The 20,205-nt window shown below is 44.2% G+C and overlaps 1 protein-coding gene across 2 annotated transcripts in view; it reads right to left on the bottom strand.

The window, feature by feature from the left end:
* Positions 1-20,205, bottom strand: part of ITIH5 (inter-alpha-trypsin inhibitor heavy chain 5) — an 80,714-nt gene that overhangs the window by 47,015 nt on the left and 13,494 nt on the right. The window contains exons 1-4 of one of the 2 annotated variants that reach the window (XM_053572897.1): positions 16,839-16,956; positions 15,503-15,666; positions 14,152-14,253; positions 10,496-10,740 (exon numbers count right to left, since the gene is read on the bottom strand). In XM_053572897.1, the coding sequence (XP_053428872.1) occupies positions 10,496-10,740; positions 14,152-14,253; positions 15,503-15,651 (496 nt within the window). In that variant the 5' untranslated portion in view covers positions 15,652-15,666; positions 16,839-16,956. Of the gene's footprint in view, positions 1-10,495; positions 10,741-14,151; positions 14,254-15,502; positions 15,667-16,838; positions 16,957-20,205 lie in introns of those variants that run through there. The other variant, XM_053572896.1, reaches the window with a different exon arrangement.

The following is a 20,205-nucleotide window of genomic DNA, read 5'->3' as shown; positions in this document are numbered from 1 at the left end:
TGAGCCCAAGAGTTTGAAGTTGCTGTGAGCTGTGACACCACAGTATTCTACCCAGGGTGATAGAGTGAGACAAGAAAGGAAAGAAAGGAAAGGAAGGGAGGGAAGGAGGGAGGGAGGGAGGAAGGGAGGAATGAACATAAATGAAAAGAACGCGTTCTTGAGTCTCAGTTTTCTGCATCTGACTGACATCCTAAGAGAGTCTTTGGGATGCCATAGACTTGACTCAGCTAACCCCTAAAAAATATAATGTTATCTCTCCTGCCATTATTTCGAGTCCCCTGAAGACCTCAAACTCTCACTGCTCTAAGTATGTGAAACTGAGCTGAATGAAAGCAGTTCAGGAATAGGAGACGGAGAGATTTCTGTTAAATTCCTGGGTGTCTTCCTCCTGCGTGCAGGCGTTACATGATCTAATAATTGGGAGAGGATGGCGGCGTAGTATAGATTCAGCCTACGGCATTTTCCCTTCTTATTATTCATAACTGCCAACTCTACGCACCCAGTAAGATGACCACTATCAAACAAGAAATAAACAGAAAATAACAAGTGTTGGTAAGGATCTGGAGAAATGGAGACTCTTGTACACTGTTGGTGGGGGGTGTAAAATGGTGTGGCCACTATGGAAAACGGTACGATAGATCCTCAAAAAAATTAAAAATAAAATTAGTGGATGATCCAGCAATTCTGCTTCTGTATAAATACTTAAAAGAGTGGCAAGCAAGAGGTAGAAAAAATATTCAGACACCCACATTCATAGCAGCATTACTCACAAGGTCAAGAGGTGGAAATAACCCAAGTATCCATTAAAGGATCCATGGATAAAATGTGGTGTATACACACTGTGGGCTATAACTCAGCCTTTTAAAGAAGGGATTTATATCACAATTTAAAATTTAAAAGAATGATCTGAATTGCCAACTCCAAGTTCTACAAGGGTAGTGGCAATGTCTTAGCTATCTTTAAATCCCAGGCAACTAGCACAGTGCCAGAGCACAGTGACGGCTCACAAGCTTCTCAAACCCCGAGCACGAATACGAGGGGAAAACACATCAGCATGGAACTGACATGTCAGATCCTGGAAATGTCTGGGGTGGGTCACAGATGCTCTTGGGATGTGTGCACGCGTACCCAGACCCACCTCTGGTTTCAGCCACAGCTGTGGACTGTGTCATATACAAGACAACACCATCTGCCTCACAGCAAACCAGGACGGCAAGAAACTCAGCAAGGTCTCCCCGGGAGGGCGGGTTGCTCACCAGTATCAGGCTAAAGAAGGCCCGGACCTCTGCTGCTCTCCGGGGCTGACCGAGCAACAGCCAGTGTCAGAACGAACAAGGTAACAGGGGCTTTCATACCGGCATTAAAAATCAAAACAAAAGCAACTATGGGGCCAAGTGATTCATACCTGAATTATTTCTGTGCCGAACAATGCTGGAAACCCTCATGTAGCAACCAGATAGTTTCCTGGCAAATGCACAGAGATTTCAGAGGCCAAACACAGGGTCATGCCCTTCCAGCCGCTGGGGGGGACTGGATCTGGGGCAAGAATGTGGAAATAAGGGCTTAACAGTCAGTCACCAAGCGGCTCTTTAACAGGGGAGACTCGCCAGATTTAACGATTCAAAATACAGAACCCCCTGTTACATGGGCATGTCAGACAGACAATGGATTTTTTCAATATAAAAATATTGCATAGGACATATTGTTCATCAGAAATTCACATAAAACTGGGCATCCTTATTGCAAGGGTACATGTCAAATCTATTAAGTATAGAGTATAAATGTCTTAACACAACAATTAAGTAAATGAGGTGAAGGCTATATTAATTAGTTTGATGTAAGCGTTCCTAATTGTATATAAAATCAGCACATCGTACCCCATAAAGGCATCAATGCATACATGATTTATGTGTTTATGACTTAATGAAAAAAACCTGGGCATCCTATGTCTGACCTGGCAACCCTAGCAAAAGGGGGATTTATCTAGATTTTTGGAACCCAAGTGAATTATTAATTCATAATGACATAAGAGCTAGACCCAAGATCTGGCAAAATTCACCAACGTAAGCCAGAAAAGTGCTGAAAACCTAACAGTACCATTGTAACCAACAGTTATTTATTCCTTAGTTTGATTAACAAATATTTACTGAGCACCCATTCTATGCCAGGCACCACAGCAGGTGCCCAAGAATACAACCTCAAGAGGGCCTGCACAGCGAGGGCAGAGTCATGGTGGGCACAGACCAAAGAAAAAGATAATAAAACTTTAAACTCAATTCAGTTCAATTCCTTATCGGGCATCTACTGAAACACAGGACAACACTGGAGGCCAAAGCTGACCGTGCACCATGTGTGTCTGGTCACTAGCCTGTCCTCAAAGACAGGTGTGGCATCAACCCCTTCCCCCGCCAACAGGAAAGGTGACAGAGCCGTGTTCTTTCCAAGTAAGCTTCCTGACTTCTCCTGATTATTTGAAGATCAAAATTCCATAGGAATCTTACGTAGAGATGATGTGATTATTACTAAAAAGCAAACCATAAATTGACTTCTGCTTACTCCTGTGATTTGCCTTGCCAGACACGGAAAGGACTCACAGGAAACTTTGGGAGAATACCCCAGACTTGCTTCTGGGGTAGGAGGAAGGAGAGGGGTTCTAACAACCCAGAAAGTCATTGTTTTTGATTGAGGTGAAACTTGCAGAACGTACCATTTATCATTTTAATGTTAAATGGCATTAAAATGGTGGCATTTAGTACATTCTCCATGTTGTGCAACCACTACCTCTAGTAAATTGCAAAACATTTTTATCATCCCCCCCAAAGAAACTCTGTACCCACTGGCTGGTTGCTCCCCATCCCTCCCTCTCCCAGCCCCCACGACCACCAGCTGCTTTCCATCTCTACGCCTCTGCCTACTCGAGACACTCCAACTAAACGAAATCACACGTGTGCCCTTTTGAGTCTGCTTCCTCCACTCAGCACAATGCTTCCAAGGCCCATGTGGGCTGTGGTGGGATAGCTCTCCATTCCTCTTCATGCCTGGGTAATATTCCACTGTGTGCACGTACCATATTTTGTTGATCCCTTTATCTGTCCACAGGCATTAGGATTATTTCCACCTCTTGGCTTTTGTGAATACTGATGCTTAGATGGGTCTCTGTGAGCGTTTGAGAACCTGTTTGCCACCCTCTGGGACACATAGCTAGAGCAGTGTTTTCAACCTTTACTATCTCACAGCACACTTGAACCTGTAGTTAAATTTTTATGGCACCCTTAAATATGTTGGTCAAAAAAAAGAGTAAAAAAAAAGAATATACTTTATGTTCTTTGAACTTCTTGGGAAATCATTTAATTAATGATCTTTGAAAATTTTCAAGGCACACCTATGATCCTGCTATGGCGCACCAGTTGAAAATTGGAGGAACTATTGGATCCCTGGTTTAACTCACTAAAGACCCTCCAAATGTTTCTACAACAGCTGCGTCATTTGACATGTCCATTAGCAATGTGTGAGGATCCAAATTTCTCCACATTGTCACCAACACACGCAAACTTCCTTTTTTCTCATTATAACCATCCTTAGCGGACGGGAAGTGGCATTTCATTGTGGTTTGAATTTGCATTTTTGGACTGACCATTGGTGTGAGCTATCTTTTCCTTTGCTTATTGACTATTTGTCAATCTTCTTTGAAAGAATGTCTATTCAAGTCCTTTGTCCATATTTTAATTGGGTTGTTTGTCCTTTTGTGGTTGAGTTGTAAGAATTCCTTCTATATTCTGGACATTAGACCCGTCACACTTACATGACTTGCAAGTTTTTCCTCCCATTCTGTAGATTATCTTTTTAGAATGTATCTTCTTAAGAGCGTAAGCTGATGCTCTTTCTGCGGCGTTCTGGAGTGGGAAGCTCTTGTCAATGGCCAACCAGGAGGACACGACAGGGTTACAAAGGTCTCCTCCTTCTTGGAACTGAAATTTCCTTTTAGTGTTAGGTTAGGGCAGGGTGAGGTTGCACGAGTCCCTCAGTTTTGACAGAGATGAGGAATTGAGATTACCCAGGAACCCCAGCTGGGGGATTTGAAAACAGACTCTGCAGACCAGGAAAAGCATTTTAGGGAACAAAGGGCTAGGAACAAAAGCCAAATAGTGCTACAAAACAAGCAGTCACTGTCTGGACCCCCCCAACTTTGCTGCATGTCAGAATCACACAAGGATCTTTTTAAAAACTACCATGAACTGGTTTCCGTCTGCAGCTATTCTGAGTTTATCGGCATGTGTGAGACTTGAGCAGGAGAGTTATAAAAGCACCCTGGGGGATTCTAATGTGCAGCAAAGTTTGGGAACTACTGAGCTCAGCAAGGGAGCCATGCCCAACAGCAGGGGTGGAGGCTGACACTCAGAAGGGGCGGTTCCACCAGCCCCGAGAAGCCACGGCGGGATCAAGTTAATCTGAGAAGCTCTTTTTTGACTCCAAAATGTTCATGATCATGTTGCCTTCTCTAAGAGAAGACAGGACACCTAATTTGAGGAACCTGAGGCTGTGTCACAGAGATGGCACCAGCTAGACGGGGATTGCCAAGTGCCACTTCTTCACCTCAACTTTCCACGTTAATGACCAAAACTAGGAGATGGAAGAAGTTACTTATTCCTACCAAGAGTGTGGGCAATTCTATGTGGGCCTGTATACAATTAAAAACGTGGTGGAAAGGAGGAATAACACACATTTTAGTACAGATCTAAAGTCAGAGTATTCTGAAGGCCCCATAAAATTAAGGAACAATCTTGTTTGATTCAGAAGCTGCTCTTGTAGTTTGAGATGCCGACATAGCCGATGTCCCTAAATTCCGCTGGCAAGTCCAAAGTCATGGTTCTCCACCTTTACTAAGCATCAGAATCACCTGAGGTGTTTTTAAAAATACACTTGCACTAGACTGTTTATTGCAGCTCTATTTACAATCTCCCAAATGTGGAAACAGCCTAAAGGCCCACCAATCCAGGAATGGATTAACAAGCTGTGGTATATGTATACCATGGAATACTATTCAGCCATTTAAAAAGATGGAGACTTTACATCCTTTGTATTAACCTGGATGGAAGTGGAAGACATTATTCTTAGCAAAGCATCACAAGAATGGAGAGGCAAGAATCCAATGTATTCAATTTTGACATGAGGACGATTAATGACCTAGTACATCGTGGGGGGTGGGGGAAGGGGAGAGCAGAGAGAGGGAAGGAGGGAGGGGAGTGGGGTCTCAGTGTGACACACCTCTTGGGGGCTAGACACAATTGTAAGAGGGACTTTACCTAACAAAGGCAATCAGTATAACCTCGTTTCTTGTACCCTCAATGAATCCCCAACAATAATAAAAAATATATATACAGCTGTCTGAAATCTCCAGGGACAGAGAGTGAGTGAGTGATTATCTGGGGTTGGGGTGAGAACAGGAAATGACTGCAAATGGGTGCAAGGACCTCTTTGGGGAGACAGAAATGCTCTCCAATTGGATTGGGATAATGGTTGTACAACTCTGCAAATGCACAAAAAATCATCAAATTGTACACTTAGAAATGGGTAAATGTTATTGGTCTGTAAATTAAACCTCAATAAAATATCTTTTAAAAACAAGGAATGGCTAGCACCATAGTTCATGTCTAATCCCAGTACTCTGAGAGGCGGAGGCAAGAGGATCACTTGAGGCTATAAGTTCAAAACCAGCCTGGGCAAGAGTGAGACCCTCCAAAAATTAAAAAAAAGTGGGGAGGGCAAGGACTATAAAGAGTAAACCATGAAAGTCTTACAACTAAACCTAGTTAATGGTAGGGAAAGTATTAGGCATTGTTCTTTAACTTAACAAATAATTTAAGAAGCACTCGTACAGCGTTAAGCTTTTTATATAAATGTACAGAATATTATACCCAAAAGTACAGCTCTGTAGGCTCCGCCCCCAAAAGTTCTAATTCATTTTCTGGGGTAAGATTGGGTTGTCTGCAATTCCTTCTGACCCCCTCCAGGTTACTGCAGCGTATCAGCAGGTTCGAGAGTTACTGGTAAAACCTCAAGGGGAATGAACAGGTATCTTATCCTTCACCTTGCTCATCTCACTCGATTTTACCTCTAGTCCTCAGGGATCTTGTCCTAAATGAAAATTTCCTGCCCCCCCAAATTGGAATCACGGCAAAGGAGGCATCTAGGTGCCATGGGTAAGACAGTAGGAAGTTTATGAGATTTTAACAGAGAGAGTCAGGTAACCAGGCCCAAACAATCGCACAGTTGGAAAAATCTGTCCTAGCATGTCCCCTCAGAAGCTGGCTTGCCCCAGATGTCCCAGGGAGGCCCTCATTTCAAATTCTCTGTTCTGCTGAGCTCGCAAATCCGGGTAGCTCAGGGGACAGGACAGCAGGGAGACCAACGAGAGAGGGCGTCCTGCCTTCGTCATCCTTTGGCTTTTTTTTTTTTTTTTTATTAAATCATAGCTGTGTACATTAGTATGATCATGGGGCACCATACACTTGGTTCATAGACCGTTTGACACATTTTCATCACACTAGTTAACATAGGTCTTAGCAAAAATCCTTTGGCTTTTGAACCTGTGTTAGCTATTTCCATAATCAGCAATTATAGTGCTTTGGCTTCCAAATTACATCTCACAGAATTGGTGTTTACATTGGGAAGGAGCCCATTAATTCACAATTCAATAGACGTGGGTCCAATCTTGATACACAAGACAAGTAAACTAAGCCAAAGATAGATTATAATGCTTTCGGTCTCTCTTTCTATTTTTATATTTAATTAGAGAGAGACTTGGGATGTGAACTCACACCTACCAGTAGTGGACAATCCTCTGTTTAATGAGGAGGTGGTTCAGCAGAGTTCTAAGGGCATGAACTTGGACTCAAGTAGACTTTAATTCAGTTTGTAGCAATAATTAAATATGAGACCTTGTCCATATTACTGAAACTCTATAAACAACCTCCGCTTCTTCATAAACAAAATGGAAACTTAGAAAAATATGACCTAAGAGAGCTGTTGTCAGGTGTGGACGAGATGATACTATACACGGAGCGCTTAGTCAGTATCCAGAACACAGTAGTGTTCCTTATCTAGAATTATTTCTAAAGATAAAAATGGGTCAGTGGTCAGAGATTTGCTTATGCAGATTCCAGAAGTCTGATTTCCTAACAACAGCCAGATCCAGCAGAGGAATGTGCTGGCTGGGGCCACAGCCCTGCGAGGACAGCTCATGCTCTGGTGCAAGCCCAGTCCTGGTGTGATCTCTACCCTGCATCTCCTCTGGAAACCCACAGTGGGGTCCGGTCAAAGTCACAACATCCTGTGCTTCAGGCTGCCAAGGCCACCATGCTGCTGGGGGATCACAGCTGAGCTCTGAACGGCGGGAATGAGGACAGGAAAGAGAGGGCCGGTCCCCCCGCACCTGGCTCTGGGAAAGGCTTATGAAATCTCCATGTTCTTCCGGAAGCAAAGTGTCTGCTTTGGTATAAAGAGCAAGGAGAGCAGTTTTCTTAAAAATAAACAGACCCCAAGAGATCAATGGTCTGGAAAAGTTCCTCTGAGATACCAACAGGCCCTGGATACAAACAGTCAGCAGCCTTTTGGCTGCCACTGTAATCCATACGCCCTCCAGACCTCGCACACCCCCTGTGCACACGCATCCCACTACGCGCACACGTCTCCAAAGGGGCACAGTGGTTCTGAAAGGGAGACAACACACACTCTTCCTTACTGTGCACGGCTGGTTCCCCTCCAGTCTCCTCCTGACACACTAACTGAGCCTGTGCATGGCCCAGACCCAGACGGACAGCCGCCCTCCCTGTGAGAGCCTGCCAACTCAGAGTCTCCTTCCTCCTGAAAAGATGCTTCACTACTGCAGTTGCAAACAGGAAAACGTATCCAATGTACTCCTTACTAATATGAAATCAATATGTAAACAATCGCATGTTCTTAAGAATGATAAAACACAATTATAGTCTAGTTCAGGGGTAGAGGGAAGTGAGGGGGAAGTGGGAGGACGTATGGCAGAAGCGGGGGCAGGAGACAGGACCTCACGTAATGCGCACGGTGTGAGGGTGTATGACCCGTCCCCCGGGGGCGGGGGGCTCTTCTACAAATGGAACTTGACCCTGAAACTGACAGCAATGTAACCTAAATATCATACCCTCAAATTAATTTGAATAAAGTTTTTTTAAAATGATGCAAACAGGAAAACTTCCCTCTCAGTTACTATTAGAGAGAAATAAAATCTTAAAACATTCTTTGTTATTTGTGTATATGTTTTCTTTTCTTTTCTTCTCTAATCTGAAGACACTCAATTTTCTAGCTACTGTTTAAAAGGCACTGTGTTAAATACCAAGAGGACAAAGTTCGATCAGACACAGGCCAGCCTTCAAAGGCACCTATGATCTTATCAGAGAACTAAGATTTGCTTTAAAAAGATATACAGCAGAACCTCTAGAAGTCGACCAACTAAGGGACCGTATCAGACTGGGCAACCCACAGAGGTGGTCACCATAAGGAACTAGGCCTACTGTTCTGATACACACATGTGGTGCAGTCCTGTCTGTGACAATTATGTCAACTTAAGGAGGTGGTCAGTGCAGGGAGAGGGTCAGCTATGGAAGTCCTATTGTACATATGGTGAGAACAATAACAGTAAGAGGTGTTGACTCATGCCTTCAATCCCAGCACTTTGGGAGGCCCAGGCAGGAGGATCGCTTAAGGCCAGGAGTTCAACACCAGCCTACGCACCATAGCAAGACTCTGCCATGATAAAAAAAAAAAAAAAGATTATTTTTAATTACTCATATGTGTAGGCCTAGGCACCCAGGAAGCTGAGGCATGAGGATGATGTGAGCCCACTGTGCCCCACACTCCATCCTGAGTGGCAGAGTCACACCCAACTCTAAAAAAGTAATGATAACATTTACTAAGCTGTTCCGATGACCACGTGAGGCAGTTATCATCCCTGTTTCCCAGATGTGCAAGCTGAGTCTTCCAGTCTCCCAGGAATTTTTTTCAAAGTTACAGTTAATTCCTGAACTAAAATCCATTAACCATGTAACTGCCATCTACATGCCATCAGAATGGGCCATTGTATCTCTAAATGCCAGAGACCCTGACAATATCTTTGCTTTTTCAGTTAGCTCTGGAGTGAGAATGCCGAGCTCCAAGTTTGGAGTCAACACATAGCAAAGGGCCCGAGTCTCCCCCAGAGCACCATGCGCTGGGGAGGGGTGTGTTTTCCACCCCGGGCCTTGCCTGTGTTGCATTACGTTAGACACCAGCGTCCTTCCCTTCCACCTGGCTAGTCACTTCTCTCCTGTCCTTCCCATCTTGTTCCTAAATACACCCTCCAAAAAGTGTTCTGGGCTGCTCTCCCTGCAGCCCCCAGACTGAATTTATTTTTGCTTATTTAGCATTTAAAATTTCCGTGCCCTCAGCAACACAATGACCTAAAATCTTGTCATTCCAATCGTGGTGCAAATTTTGGAAATCATCTGTCTCATACCCCATTTTGACACTGACCAGTCTTACTGCCGTATTAAATATACAGCCCAACCTATTAGTTGCAATTAACATAGTGATTAAAATTATATTATATGGAATTTTTCAACAAATGGAATGCCATTTTAAAAACCAGAATTTGACAAGGTCTGCACTTTACATACGTTCACTTTGAATGCTGTGTTAAATTGCTGTTGTTAATAACTCTACAGTGCAACAACCGGAAATACTAAGTACTAGAAATCTGAAAACTTCACCATAAAATCGAGAGATGTTAAAGACCAAAATAAATGTGTGTTGATGTAAAAAAAGTCAGAATTTGAGAAAAATCTACAGTGAATGGTCCCACCAATGAGCCAAAATGTCTGTATCTTAAATCAAATGTACAGCACACATTATTCATTATTTAATTTTAGAAAGATGGTAATATACTGCTTTTTAAAAACAGATTTTTAGAAAATGGTCCCATATTCCTATACCCCTAATACAAAATGACTATTTAATATAACTTCCTAGGCTTTTCTCACTTTGTATTTAACAAAGTAGGCATATTTAACGTTCTAACAGATGTACAACTTCATCCTTCTCTCTGTCTGACATGCTGAATTGTCTCACAATGTCATTTACTCATCCCCTCCCACTCATTGACTATTTGGGCTGAGGGAATGACTTTGATACTCCAAATATTATCAAACAGGCTGGTACATAAACCATCCCCAATATCTAAGATCTTTTTCCTAAAGTAGATTCCCAGAAGCACTACCACTGTGTCAATAATTTAAACATTTTAAAATCAATCAGAGCCTTGCACTTTTTAAAAAACAATGACAATGGAGTACTAGGCACAGTCTCCACTCAGTCACTCTGGTCCCAGTTCCCAGCCTGTGAGGGGGGCACGCATCCTTTATGGAGTTCTCTGGAGCCGAGGCCCACTCTGAGTTCACGAGACCCCAAGGTCACCAGCGTCTGTACTCACCGTCCCCTCTGCCCTTCTGCCTACTGTTCTGCAGTGGCAGCACCTCCAAGGCCGTGATGCCCGACTGCTCCAGAATGTCGGCCTCCACCACCAGCCTCCCAGCCAGCTGCTGGGGCCGCACGCTGACCACGTGCTCGTATTTGCCCAGGCGCCGCTGCAACAGCTCCTCGTAACTCAGAAAGAAGGCGGCCTTGTCCTTGCTGGGGATGACCACGGAGGCTCTGAATACATCAGTCTCCTTCTCCCTGTCGGGGAAGACAAAGGGACCCCAGGCAGGGTTCAAAGTAGGACAGAGCCAGGTTCCCTCCATCCCCTCCAGGCACTGGCCTCTGGGGAGACCAGTGGGCACATCAGAGAGCCCTAAGAAAGGGAAGTTAAAACCAGTCCCGGAGGAAGTGAAGACCAGCACTGGAGGAAGGTTGCCTGGGGCAAAGAATGGCGAGTAGCAGGGACTTCACAGATGACTGGCCTCCTCCTCTCCCGGGCACAGACCAAGGGGGCAATCTAGAGAGGGGAAGTTAAGGCTGCAAACCACTATAAGACAGGTGTGAAGTGCATTCTCCCCTTTACAGGATGGCCAAATAAATGCTGGCATTTTACATAACTTTAAAATAGCCAGTACATTAGGATTTTACACCTTGGTAACATTTGTGGATGTGTTTAGGAGGATAACTATGGCATGAAAGACTGCAAAGCTAAGAAAAGACAAATGATTTGGAACACTTTCGCCATATTCACCAAAGAACTAGGCATGGAGGAGTGACTGTTAGTGGGTAAGGCATTTTCAAAAGCTTCCAGAGACTTGAGGGGAGGGAGTTGAGCAAGAACGTTACATCTCAGAATGTGCCAGAAGGGGCTGCCACCAAGGAGAAGGCCAAACTGGCAGACCCTCAGAAAGAGACTCACCTTGCAGGGTCTGAATCAGGTAGGATAGCACCAGGTGAAAGTGACAAGAGGGACCAACTACAGGGAGGATAATCCCAAATCCATAGATAAGTGAATGGCCAAGACAACAGACTTCCCATACTCCTCTTTCCCAGTCACAAGTACTGAGATGGAAAACTTTTCTTGAGCATTTCCAGAATGAATAAAAAAAGGCTGATGCCTAAACCCATTATTGTAAAACTTCAAAACATCATGTAGAGAAAACACAGAAAAGGAGTATCAGACCACATGAGACATGTCACCAGTGAGATTGGATGTTACAAGATTTTGGAACAATGCCTCAAAGTTCAGAGGAGAATTATTCTGATTTTACATTCCACAGACAACCAAAATATTAATCCAAGTCTCAGAATGTTTACCTCTTATGCATCCACTCTGAGAAACTACTTCAGCACGTACTCCAGCCAAATAAAGGAGGAAACCAAGAAAGGGGAAGATGTGAAATATAGAAATAACAAAAGCAACTCAGAAGAAAAGGAGAAGAAACCCCTGAGTAACAGCCATAATGGTATCCATTGTCCGAAGACATCTGTGTTTTTTTGTTTGTTTGTTTTGTTTGCTTGTTTTTTAGAGTGCTGTGGTGTTATAGATCACAGCAACCTCAGACTCTTGGGCTCAAGCGATTCTCTTGTCTCAGCCTCCCAAGTAGCTGGGACTACAGGTGCCTGCCACAGCACCTGGCTATTTTTAAGAGAGGGGGGTCTCACTCTAGCTCAAGCTGCTCTCAAACTTGTGAGCTTAGGCAATCTGCCCACCTTAGCCTCCCAAAGTGCTGGGATTACTGGCATGAGCCACCGACGTCTGTGTTTTAATGGCATGTTTTAACAGATCTGAAATCATAACTGTCTTCCCAGCAGTGATGTCTTCCAGCATCAGGGGTGATACGGATGTCACTGTTTACAGAAACTTGGTAACAACTGTTTCTCTTGTCATCATTTCAAATGAGTTATGTGTCTTGCTAAATGTTAATAGTGACAAAATTAAATTTTGTCTCATGAGGAAAAAAAGGAAGGCAATAGAAAATGCGAAGAAAAACAGAAACTTACAGGTCATGATCTAACTAAACTGTGGCAGGAGTCTGAACATTTGTGATAAATACCACTTGAGACATACCTGTATTCCCACAAAGTTGGGTTTTAACTGTCCGCTGCAGCAAGAGGGGCCACACACCAGACACACCATGAGCCATCTCACCAAACAAAGGAAAAGACAGGAGAAGGGTGACATGCAGGGAAAAAGTTAAGCAAAGCAGTGTTTGGACAGGTTCAAGGCACAGCATGGTATGTTTAAAATTGTTAATATCAGCTAGACTGGGAAGCAGTCTCTAGGTTATGCATCCTTGGTAATAACATTAAGATAAATGTAAAATACCATGTCTGAAAACCCCTTATCTATAACTCTGGACCTTGGTTGCATTTCTGTGGCCTAGCAACCCCTTGGCTCAGGTCTTCCAGAAAAACAGATGTTCCATTCTCACTAATAGGATTTCCAACAGCAAAACTTCTGACAGTTTAAGACTAACTAACTTTCCCAAAGCTACGTCCTTTTGTCAATGAACCAAATCAGATTTATAGGTTCACATCATTTTATCTAGATTCAAAGATCACTTTCCTACAAAGGTTATGGAGGCCTAGAGAGAGAAATGCAATCTTAGTGCATAGAGGCCCCCACAGGAATGTTATTTCTACAGCCCTAAAAAAGCAAATGCTGTGTATTGGTTCCCAATGTTTAGATTTAGTTTAAAGGCAAAACAGAGAACACAAGTATTGTTAAAGGTCAAAATTTAAATGTCAATAACTCCAACAGGGCAAAATAAGTGATCAGGTAACAAAAGGCGGGTACAAGAAATGGGGAAGGAGAGGCAATGTGAAGGCTAAGAAGGAATATTCCCATTTAAGACAGTAGGAATAGCCAAGATAACCTACACACTGATAAACGGATGAAAGAAAATATAAAATAATAATATGAAAATTTGCAATGCAGAAGGAAGTAGGAGTATTGTAAGTTTGCTAAATCCTCTTTCTCTGCACCAGAGGGTCAAGAGATGATGTCTTATTTTTATCAAGAAATCAGGCAGGGCAGTGTGGCTCATTCTGCAATCACAGCACTCTACCAGGTTGAGGTGGGAGGATTGCTTAAGGACAGGGGTTTGAGACCAGACTAAGCAAAAGCCAGACCGTGAACCTACAAAAAGACAGAAAAATTAACCAGGCGTGGTGGTGGTGCCTGTAGTCCCAGCTACTTGGGAGGCTGAGGCAAGAGGATCCCTTCAACCCAGGATTTGAGGTTGCTGTAAGCTGTGATGACACCACCACATTCTACTCAGGGCAACAGAGTGAGACTGTGTCTCAAAAAAATAAATAAATAAAAATAAAGAAAGGAAAGGAAAGCATAAAACAAGACAAAACATTGAAGGATGGCCACCATACTATTTACAGTTAGGGAGGTAACTAAAAAGAAAGCTAAATGTAGAAATATTAGAAGTGGGTGTTCCTAGGAAGAGACGGCCAATGCGTGGGTTTGGTAAAATTTTCCTTTTATATTGTAAATACCTATCTAATATATTGTCAACTAGTATAGATTTTTTTTTATTTTGATAAAAATGAAAAAGAGAAAAGTACTTGGGGCTAGAAAAGCAGATGGGTAGGGAAGGGCTGGAGAACAAAACACCTTGCTGAAATGGATTTTTAATTCCTTAATGAAACACTTACCCTTCATCTTCTGTGGTTTTGTCCCTTTTCTCTTTCACCCTGTCACCATTCTTCTTTTCTCTCTCCGTAATTTCACCCTGATACACCTTGTCTCCGATAATCCTGAAACACAAGAGACAGCTGTGTCACCAGCCTACAGTTCGAAGACAAACTCAGACACGGATCTTATAACCATGACAACCCTAGAAAATATTTTTATTTATATCCTCTTGGATATGCAGAACGAATACATTACAGACAAGGGCATCACCCTTGATTCATTCATTTCGCTCTAGGGCAATTTTCAATAGGTCCAAATGGTGAGACCCAACCCACAGGGCCTCAGGGATTCTCCAGGAGAAAATCACGAGATCTGCTCAAACTTCCACACACATTTGCCATCTTGAATCTTGTCCGGACCAAAAACTAAACCTGATACCTACCCTGATTGGCATATTTTTACCTCTTGAATCACAAGAAGAGGAAAGATATCCAATTTAGGATGCCAGAAGTCTCATGCTGCCTCCTTATTCTGGTCTCAGCCTAACCTTGGCCTTCTCTGATTTCCCTACCTAACAAGCCCCTCTCTCTTTGACTTGTCATCTTCATAACATTCACAATTGCCTAAAACTATTTCATTTACCATTTTGTTTATTGATTCATTGTCCATTTATCCCCACTAGAATATCGTAAGCATTGTGACATTGTCTTCCCCCCAAAGAGAGGGTTTCTCTCTGTTGCCCTGGGTAAAGTGCCACGGCATCATCATAGCTCACTGCAAATTCAAACTCCTAGGCTCAAGAGATTCTCCTGCTTCAGCCTATTGAGTAGCTGGTACTACAGGTGCCCACCACTACACCCAACTTAGTTTTGTATTTTTTGTAGAGATGGGGTCTCTCTCTTGCTCAGGCTGGTCTTAAACTCCTAGGTTCAAGTGATTCTCCCACCCAAGACTTCCAAAGTGTTAGGATTACAGGTGTGAGCCACTGAACTTGGCCAACAACGTCTTTTTCATAAAAGTATACCAATCTCCTTGAAGAGTGGCTGGCCTGTAATGAACACTCATTTTGTTGGAGGGAAGAAAAGAAAGGAGAAGAATGAGAAAAGAAGAGAGAAATGAAATGACAAGGGAGAGAAAGGAAGAAGGAATGAAGAAAGGAAGGGGAGGAGGGAGGGAAAAAAAGAGAGAGGAAGAAATGAGGGAGTGAGCCAGGGAGAAAGGAGGAAACAAAAGAGGCCGCCTTCCCGTCCACACTCCACCTACTGGGATATGAATTCTCACAGCCAAAAGGCTGTGGGTCCTCACATCGTCTTGGGCTCGCCCCAACCACCCCACATAGAAACCTACGTCTCTGACCAGCATGTCACCTACATAGTAAAGTTGGTGATGAAGGCTGCAGCTGGAATTTGCATCTGAAACTCAATTTCATGGTCCTCAGAAGCTCTGTTCAGCATTCTGCAGGAAACCGTCGTGAAGGCATAACGAGAAATAATGGTGGACTTCACCGAGAATTCTGCCATCAAAGGTTTGGTTTTCTGTAGGAAGTAAAGCACACAGTCTTCTCAGCAACATCTGAAAGCACGAGTCAAACATTCTGGGACAGGCCAGGGTTTTTTTTCCTATTCAGGAAAAAATCCTGAATCTGGGAGCCTTTGCCCTGTGATTCCCGCTTCCTTAACTTTGTCTTGTCCCAATTCCCCCGTTAAGTCCCTTCACTTGTAAGACAAGTGAAGAATTTGTACAACAAATTTGTACAACAAATTCATAATGTACAAGCAAACATTTTAACACAGTGACGATTTCCAATTAAACAGAAAATAAACATTGCTTAGTAATCCAATTATTGGAATTTTAGAAGTTAATTGTGTGACATATACCAGACTTCTAATAAAAGTTACCACTTTTACATCACACTTGCAGGACCATTGAGTTGATCAAAACATCAGAACATGGCTAAAGAAACTCTCATATTTTAAAATTAAATATCCACCAAGTATCCACTTAGAGAATGATATGCCAGGGATTCCCCATCTGGACTGCAGTCACCTTATTGTGAAACAGAATCAATACTAAATTCAACAGAGTATTCAGAAACTAGAACCCAGAAAAAGGAAAGCCTCAAAATCTCTGTTTAAGGCAGTAGCTAGATGGTATAAATTTAGCAGCCTGTTAAAACTGTTCAGGGTTGGCCAGGCACATGGCTCACACTTGTAATCCTACTTTTCTGGGAAGCCAAGGTGTGAGGACCCCTTGAGCTTGGGAGTTGAAGACCAGCTTGAGCAAGAGCAAGACTCTGTTTCTACTAAAAACAGAAAAACTAGCCAGGCATTGTGGTGGGCACCTGTAGCCCCAGCTACTGGGGAGGCCGAGTCAGGAGGATCGCTTGAGCCTAGGAGTTGGAGGTTGCCGTGAGCTAGGCTGATGCCACAGCACTCTAACCAGGACAATGGAATGAGATTCTATCTCAAAAAACAACAACAACAAAACTGTTGAGGGTTTTTCCAGCCGTGTCAACTGCGCTATATCTGATGACAAAGCCTGAGGAGGAAGGGAACATTCTGAACAATTGACAAGCATGTTACAGGCTGGCTGTGTCCTCCCAAAATTCATGTGTTAAAGTCCTATTCCTCTAAAGTGATGATCTTTGGAGCTGAGACCTTTGGAAAGTAATTAGAATTACACGAGGTCATGAAGATGAGATTAGTACCTCGTAAAAGGGGACAGGAGGCAGCTCTGTATGTCTCTCCCTCCACGTGTGTACACTGAGAAAAGGCCACGTGAGCAGACATTGAGAAGGTTGCCGTGCGCAAGCCAGGACAGGGGCCCTCAACAGAAACCAAACACTGCGGAACCTTGATCTTGGACATCCAACTTCCAGAACTGTGAGACAACACAATTACACTGTGTAAGCCACACACAGGAGACTTTGTTATGGAAGCCAGAGCAGAAAGACAAGGTATCTGTTACAGTCTTGGGACAAGTACATAAAGCAGGTGTCTTATTCCCATTTCACAGATGGAGGGGAGCTAAGTGTGAGCACAGATTGCTCCCAAGTCTGCCTGGGGCCTCTCACTGTGGACACGTCTTCCTCATCTTCCTGTGCCCAACCCAGCAGCCTCTCAGTAAAGGTTGAGAGGGAAACCTGCTTACTCTGATGGGATCACACTCTCTCTCTCCCAGGGACTGTGGCCTACCTGGGCAATGAACATTTCAGCCCTCCTCTGATTTATTGATTTATTTACAGCCCTAGGCTGTAATTATTTTCATAATAAACATATGGTTCTAATGTATTGATATTAAGGCCTATGGCTCCTGGGACAGCCAAAGGAGACTGCAAATTCTGTTTCAAAAGGGTCACCACAGAATGCTAATCTAATTAAACCAAACATTTACTCAAAAACACTTGAGTCCAAGCATGGTCTGCAGGGTGAACCACCCAAAGCTTAATAGACATTTTATATGACGGACGAGAGAAGTGGCTGAGAAGAGGCTCACACCCGCCAGGGGGTGAGTCGGGGTGATCAGAGTGAGCACAGGAGCAAGAACAGAGAATGGGCAGGTGCTCCGTGCACAGGAGTCAGGACTGTTCATCTTTGTGACCAGCTGTGGCTGAACGTCCTCAACAAAAAAGCGAAAGATGAGTGGGAACAGGTAGGATTAATAGGCACGAGCCCAGCCCCTCCCGCACCATCGGCTCCTGGAGAACACACACTGACAGTTGTTTTTTGTTTTTACCCACAGCTCTCGGGATACAGAAAAAGTGAAAAATCATATATGGAATTCAATTTTCTGAATCTAGAACAATGAAAGGAAATGACAGATACCCAAAAAGGAAGCACGGTAGACTAGGACTTACTAAGCACTATTACAGACTAAATTCTGTGAAGGTTTGAGAAGAAATATTGCATGTGGTTCCTTCCCTCAAAGAGCTTATAATCAAACTGGGGAGAAAGTGCAAAAACTAGAAAGCAATGTAGGAAGATGGGTGAGCAGGAGAGAGAGGGAGAAAGGGGTGGGGGGTAGATGGATAAATGGATGTATGGATGAGTGGACAGACATATGACAGATTGATGGATGCGCGGATACACCGATGATGGTAGGTAGTAGGTTGGTAGACGCCTAGACTGTAAGACCCTGCAGAGTTCAGAAGAAAGATGCATCAGTGAAGTCCGTAGAAGGAAGAAGAGTTGTTAACATGGATGTAGTATTTCTAAGAGGTAAAAACATTCTAAGAACACAGAAGACGTGAAAGTAAGGATGAAGCACAGCACGTTCCTGGCACAATGACCAGAAAGAACAACACACTGTGAGAAGGATGTTGGACAGGCAGAGGACACACACAGGCAGGGGACACAGGCAGGGAACATAGGTAGGAGACATGGGTAGGGGACACAGGCAGGGAACACTGGCAGGTGATGTGGGCAGGGGACACGGGCAGGGGATATGGGTAGGGGACACAGGCAGGGAACACTGGCAGGTGATGTGGGCAGGGGACATGGGCAGGGGACATGGGTAGGGGACACAGGCAGGGAACACTGGCAGGTGATGCAGGCAGGGGACATGGGCAGGGGACATAGGTAGGAGACATGGGTAGGGGACACAGGCAGGGAACACTGGCAGGTGATGTGGGCAGGGGACACGGGCAGGGGACATGGGTAGGGGACACAGGCAGGGAACACTGGCAGGTGATGTGGGCAGGGGACACGGGCAGGGGACATGGGTAGGGGACACAGGCAGGGAACACTGGCAGGTGATGTGGGCAGGGGACATGGGTAGGGGGCACAGGCAGGGAACACTGGCAGGTGACACAGGCAGGGGACACGGGCAGGGGACATAGGCAGGGGACATAGGCAGGGAACAATGGCAGGTGATGTAGGCAGGGGACACAGGCGGGGACATAGGTAGGAGACATGGGTAGGGGACACAGGCAGGGAACACTGGCAGGTGATGCGGGCAGGGGACATGGGCAGGGGACATAGGCAGGGGACATTGGCAGGTGACACGGGCAAGGAACACTGGCAGGTGACACGGGCAGGGAATGTAGGCAGGGGACACGGGCAGGGGAGACGGGCAGGGAACCAACAACCCTATAACGTAAGCAAGAGTTCTGAGTAGCAAACGAGTCCTGAAAGGACAGATATTAAACAGTTGCCTCAATTTTTCCCAGGGCACAGTTCTTAATAATCCGACGACACGTTCTCTATGTTTATATTTAAATAATAATTTGGTTTGGGGATGTCAACTGGAAAAAAAGGCAAAAAAAAAGGTCTTCCTGTGACATAATGTCATTTCCTCATTATTTTTTCCTACAAAGGCAAAACAGATGGAAAAGTGTTTAAGGCAGGGAGTGTCTTAATTAGCTGCTCCAGGGACCAAAGGTTTTTGCATGACTCATGTGAGTCACTTAAAATCAAGCCACCCAGAGGATGTCCTGAATTGCCCAAGATGCCATCTGGAAATGTAACAAAGGAACGTTGGGACGGTATCTGCCAGAAGTTCCGGCCTCAGCGCCCCTTCCTAGAGGATTAACCTTTTGCTGCTTCTTTCAGGTCTAACAGTTCTTTAGTGACCATTAGAAGAAATCATTCTGGACGTGGCGGAGAACCTCAGAAATCATCTCACTTTGCACTCGGTTTGTTTTATAGAGGAGGGTGGGTCCAAAATCTTTACTATACTTCACTAGAGTGAAGAAAACGCCTCTCGTTTTCAAGATCAGTACAGCCCATGTTGTTATTTCACGAAACAGAAGACAAGGGAACTTCCCTGATTCTGGATTTACCACCTTGGGGAACAATTTTACCCCTCTGTAGATGGAAAATGCCACGCGCTCTGAATTTCACATTTGTGTTAATATCACACAGTCTACTTGGCAATAGTTCACGGCATGACAGGAGAAGAAACAGAATGTGCAATTATCACCTTTATATAGGAAGGCTCCCCACTCTATACGCCTCCTGGAAAGGGCAGACCCGCTGGTTAGAGGTGGGGATGGAGACACACGTGTCACCACCCTGAGCCAGGTGACAGTGTCCAGAATTATGCCACCTATTCTAGCTGAGAAGAGCATTTCTTTC

This window comes from Nycticebus coucang, chromosome 20, assembly GCF_027406575.1.
Source record: "Nycticebus coucang isolate mNycCou1 chromosome 20, mNycCou1.pri, whole genome shotgun sequence".
Lineage (NCBI taxonomy): Eukaryota > Metazoa > Chordata > Mammalia > Primates > Lorisidae > Nycticebus > Nycticebus coucang.
Note: the sequence above shows the minus strand (reverse complement) of the source record. Positions and strands in the feature narration are given on the sequence as shown.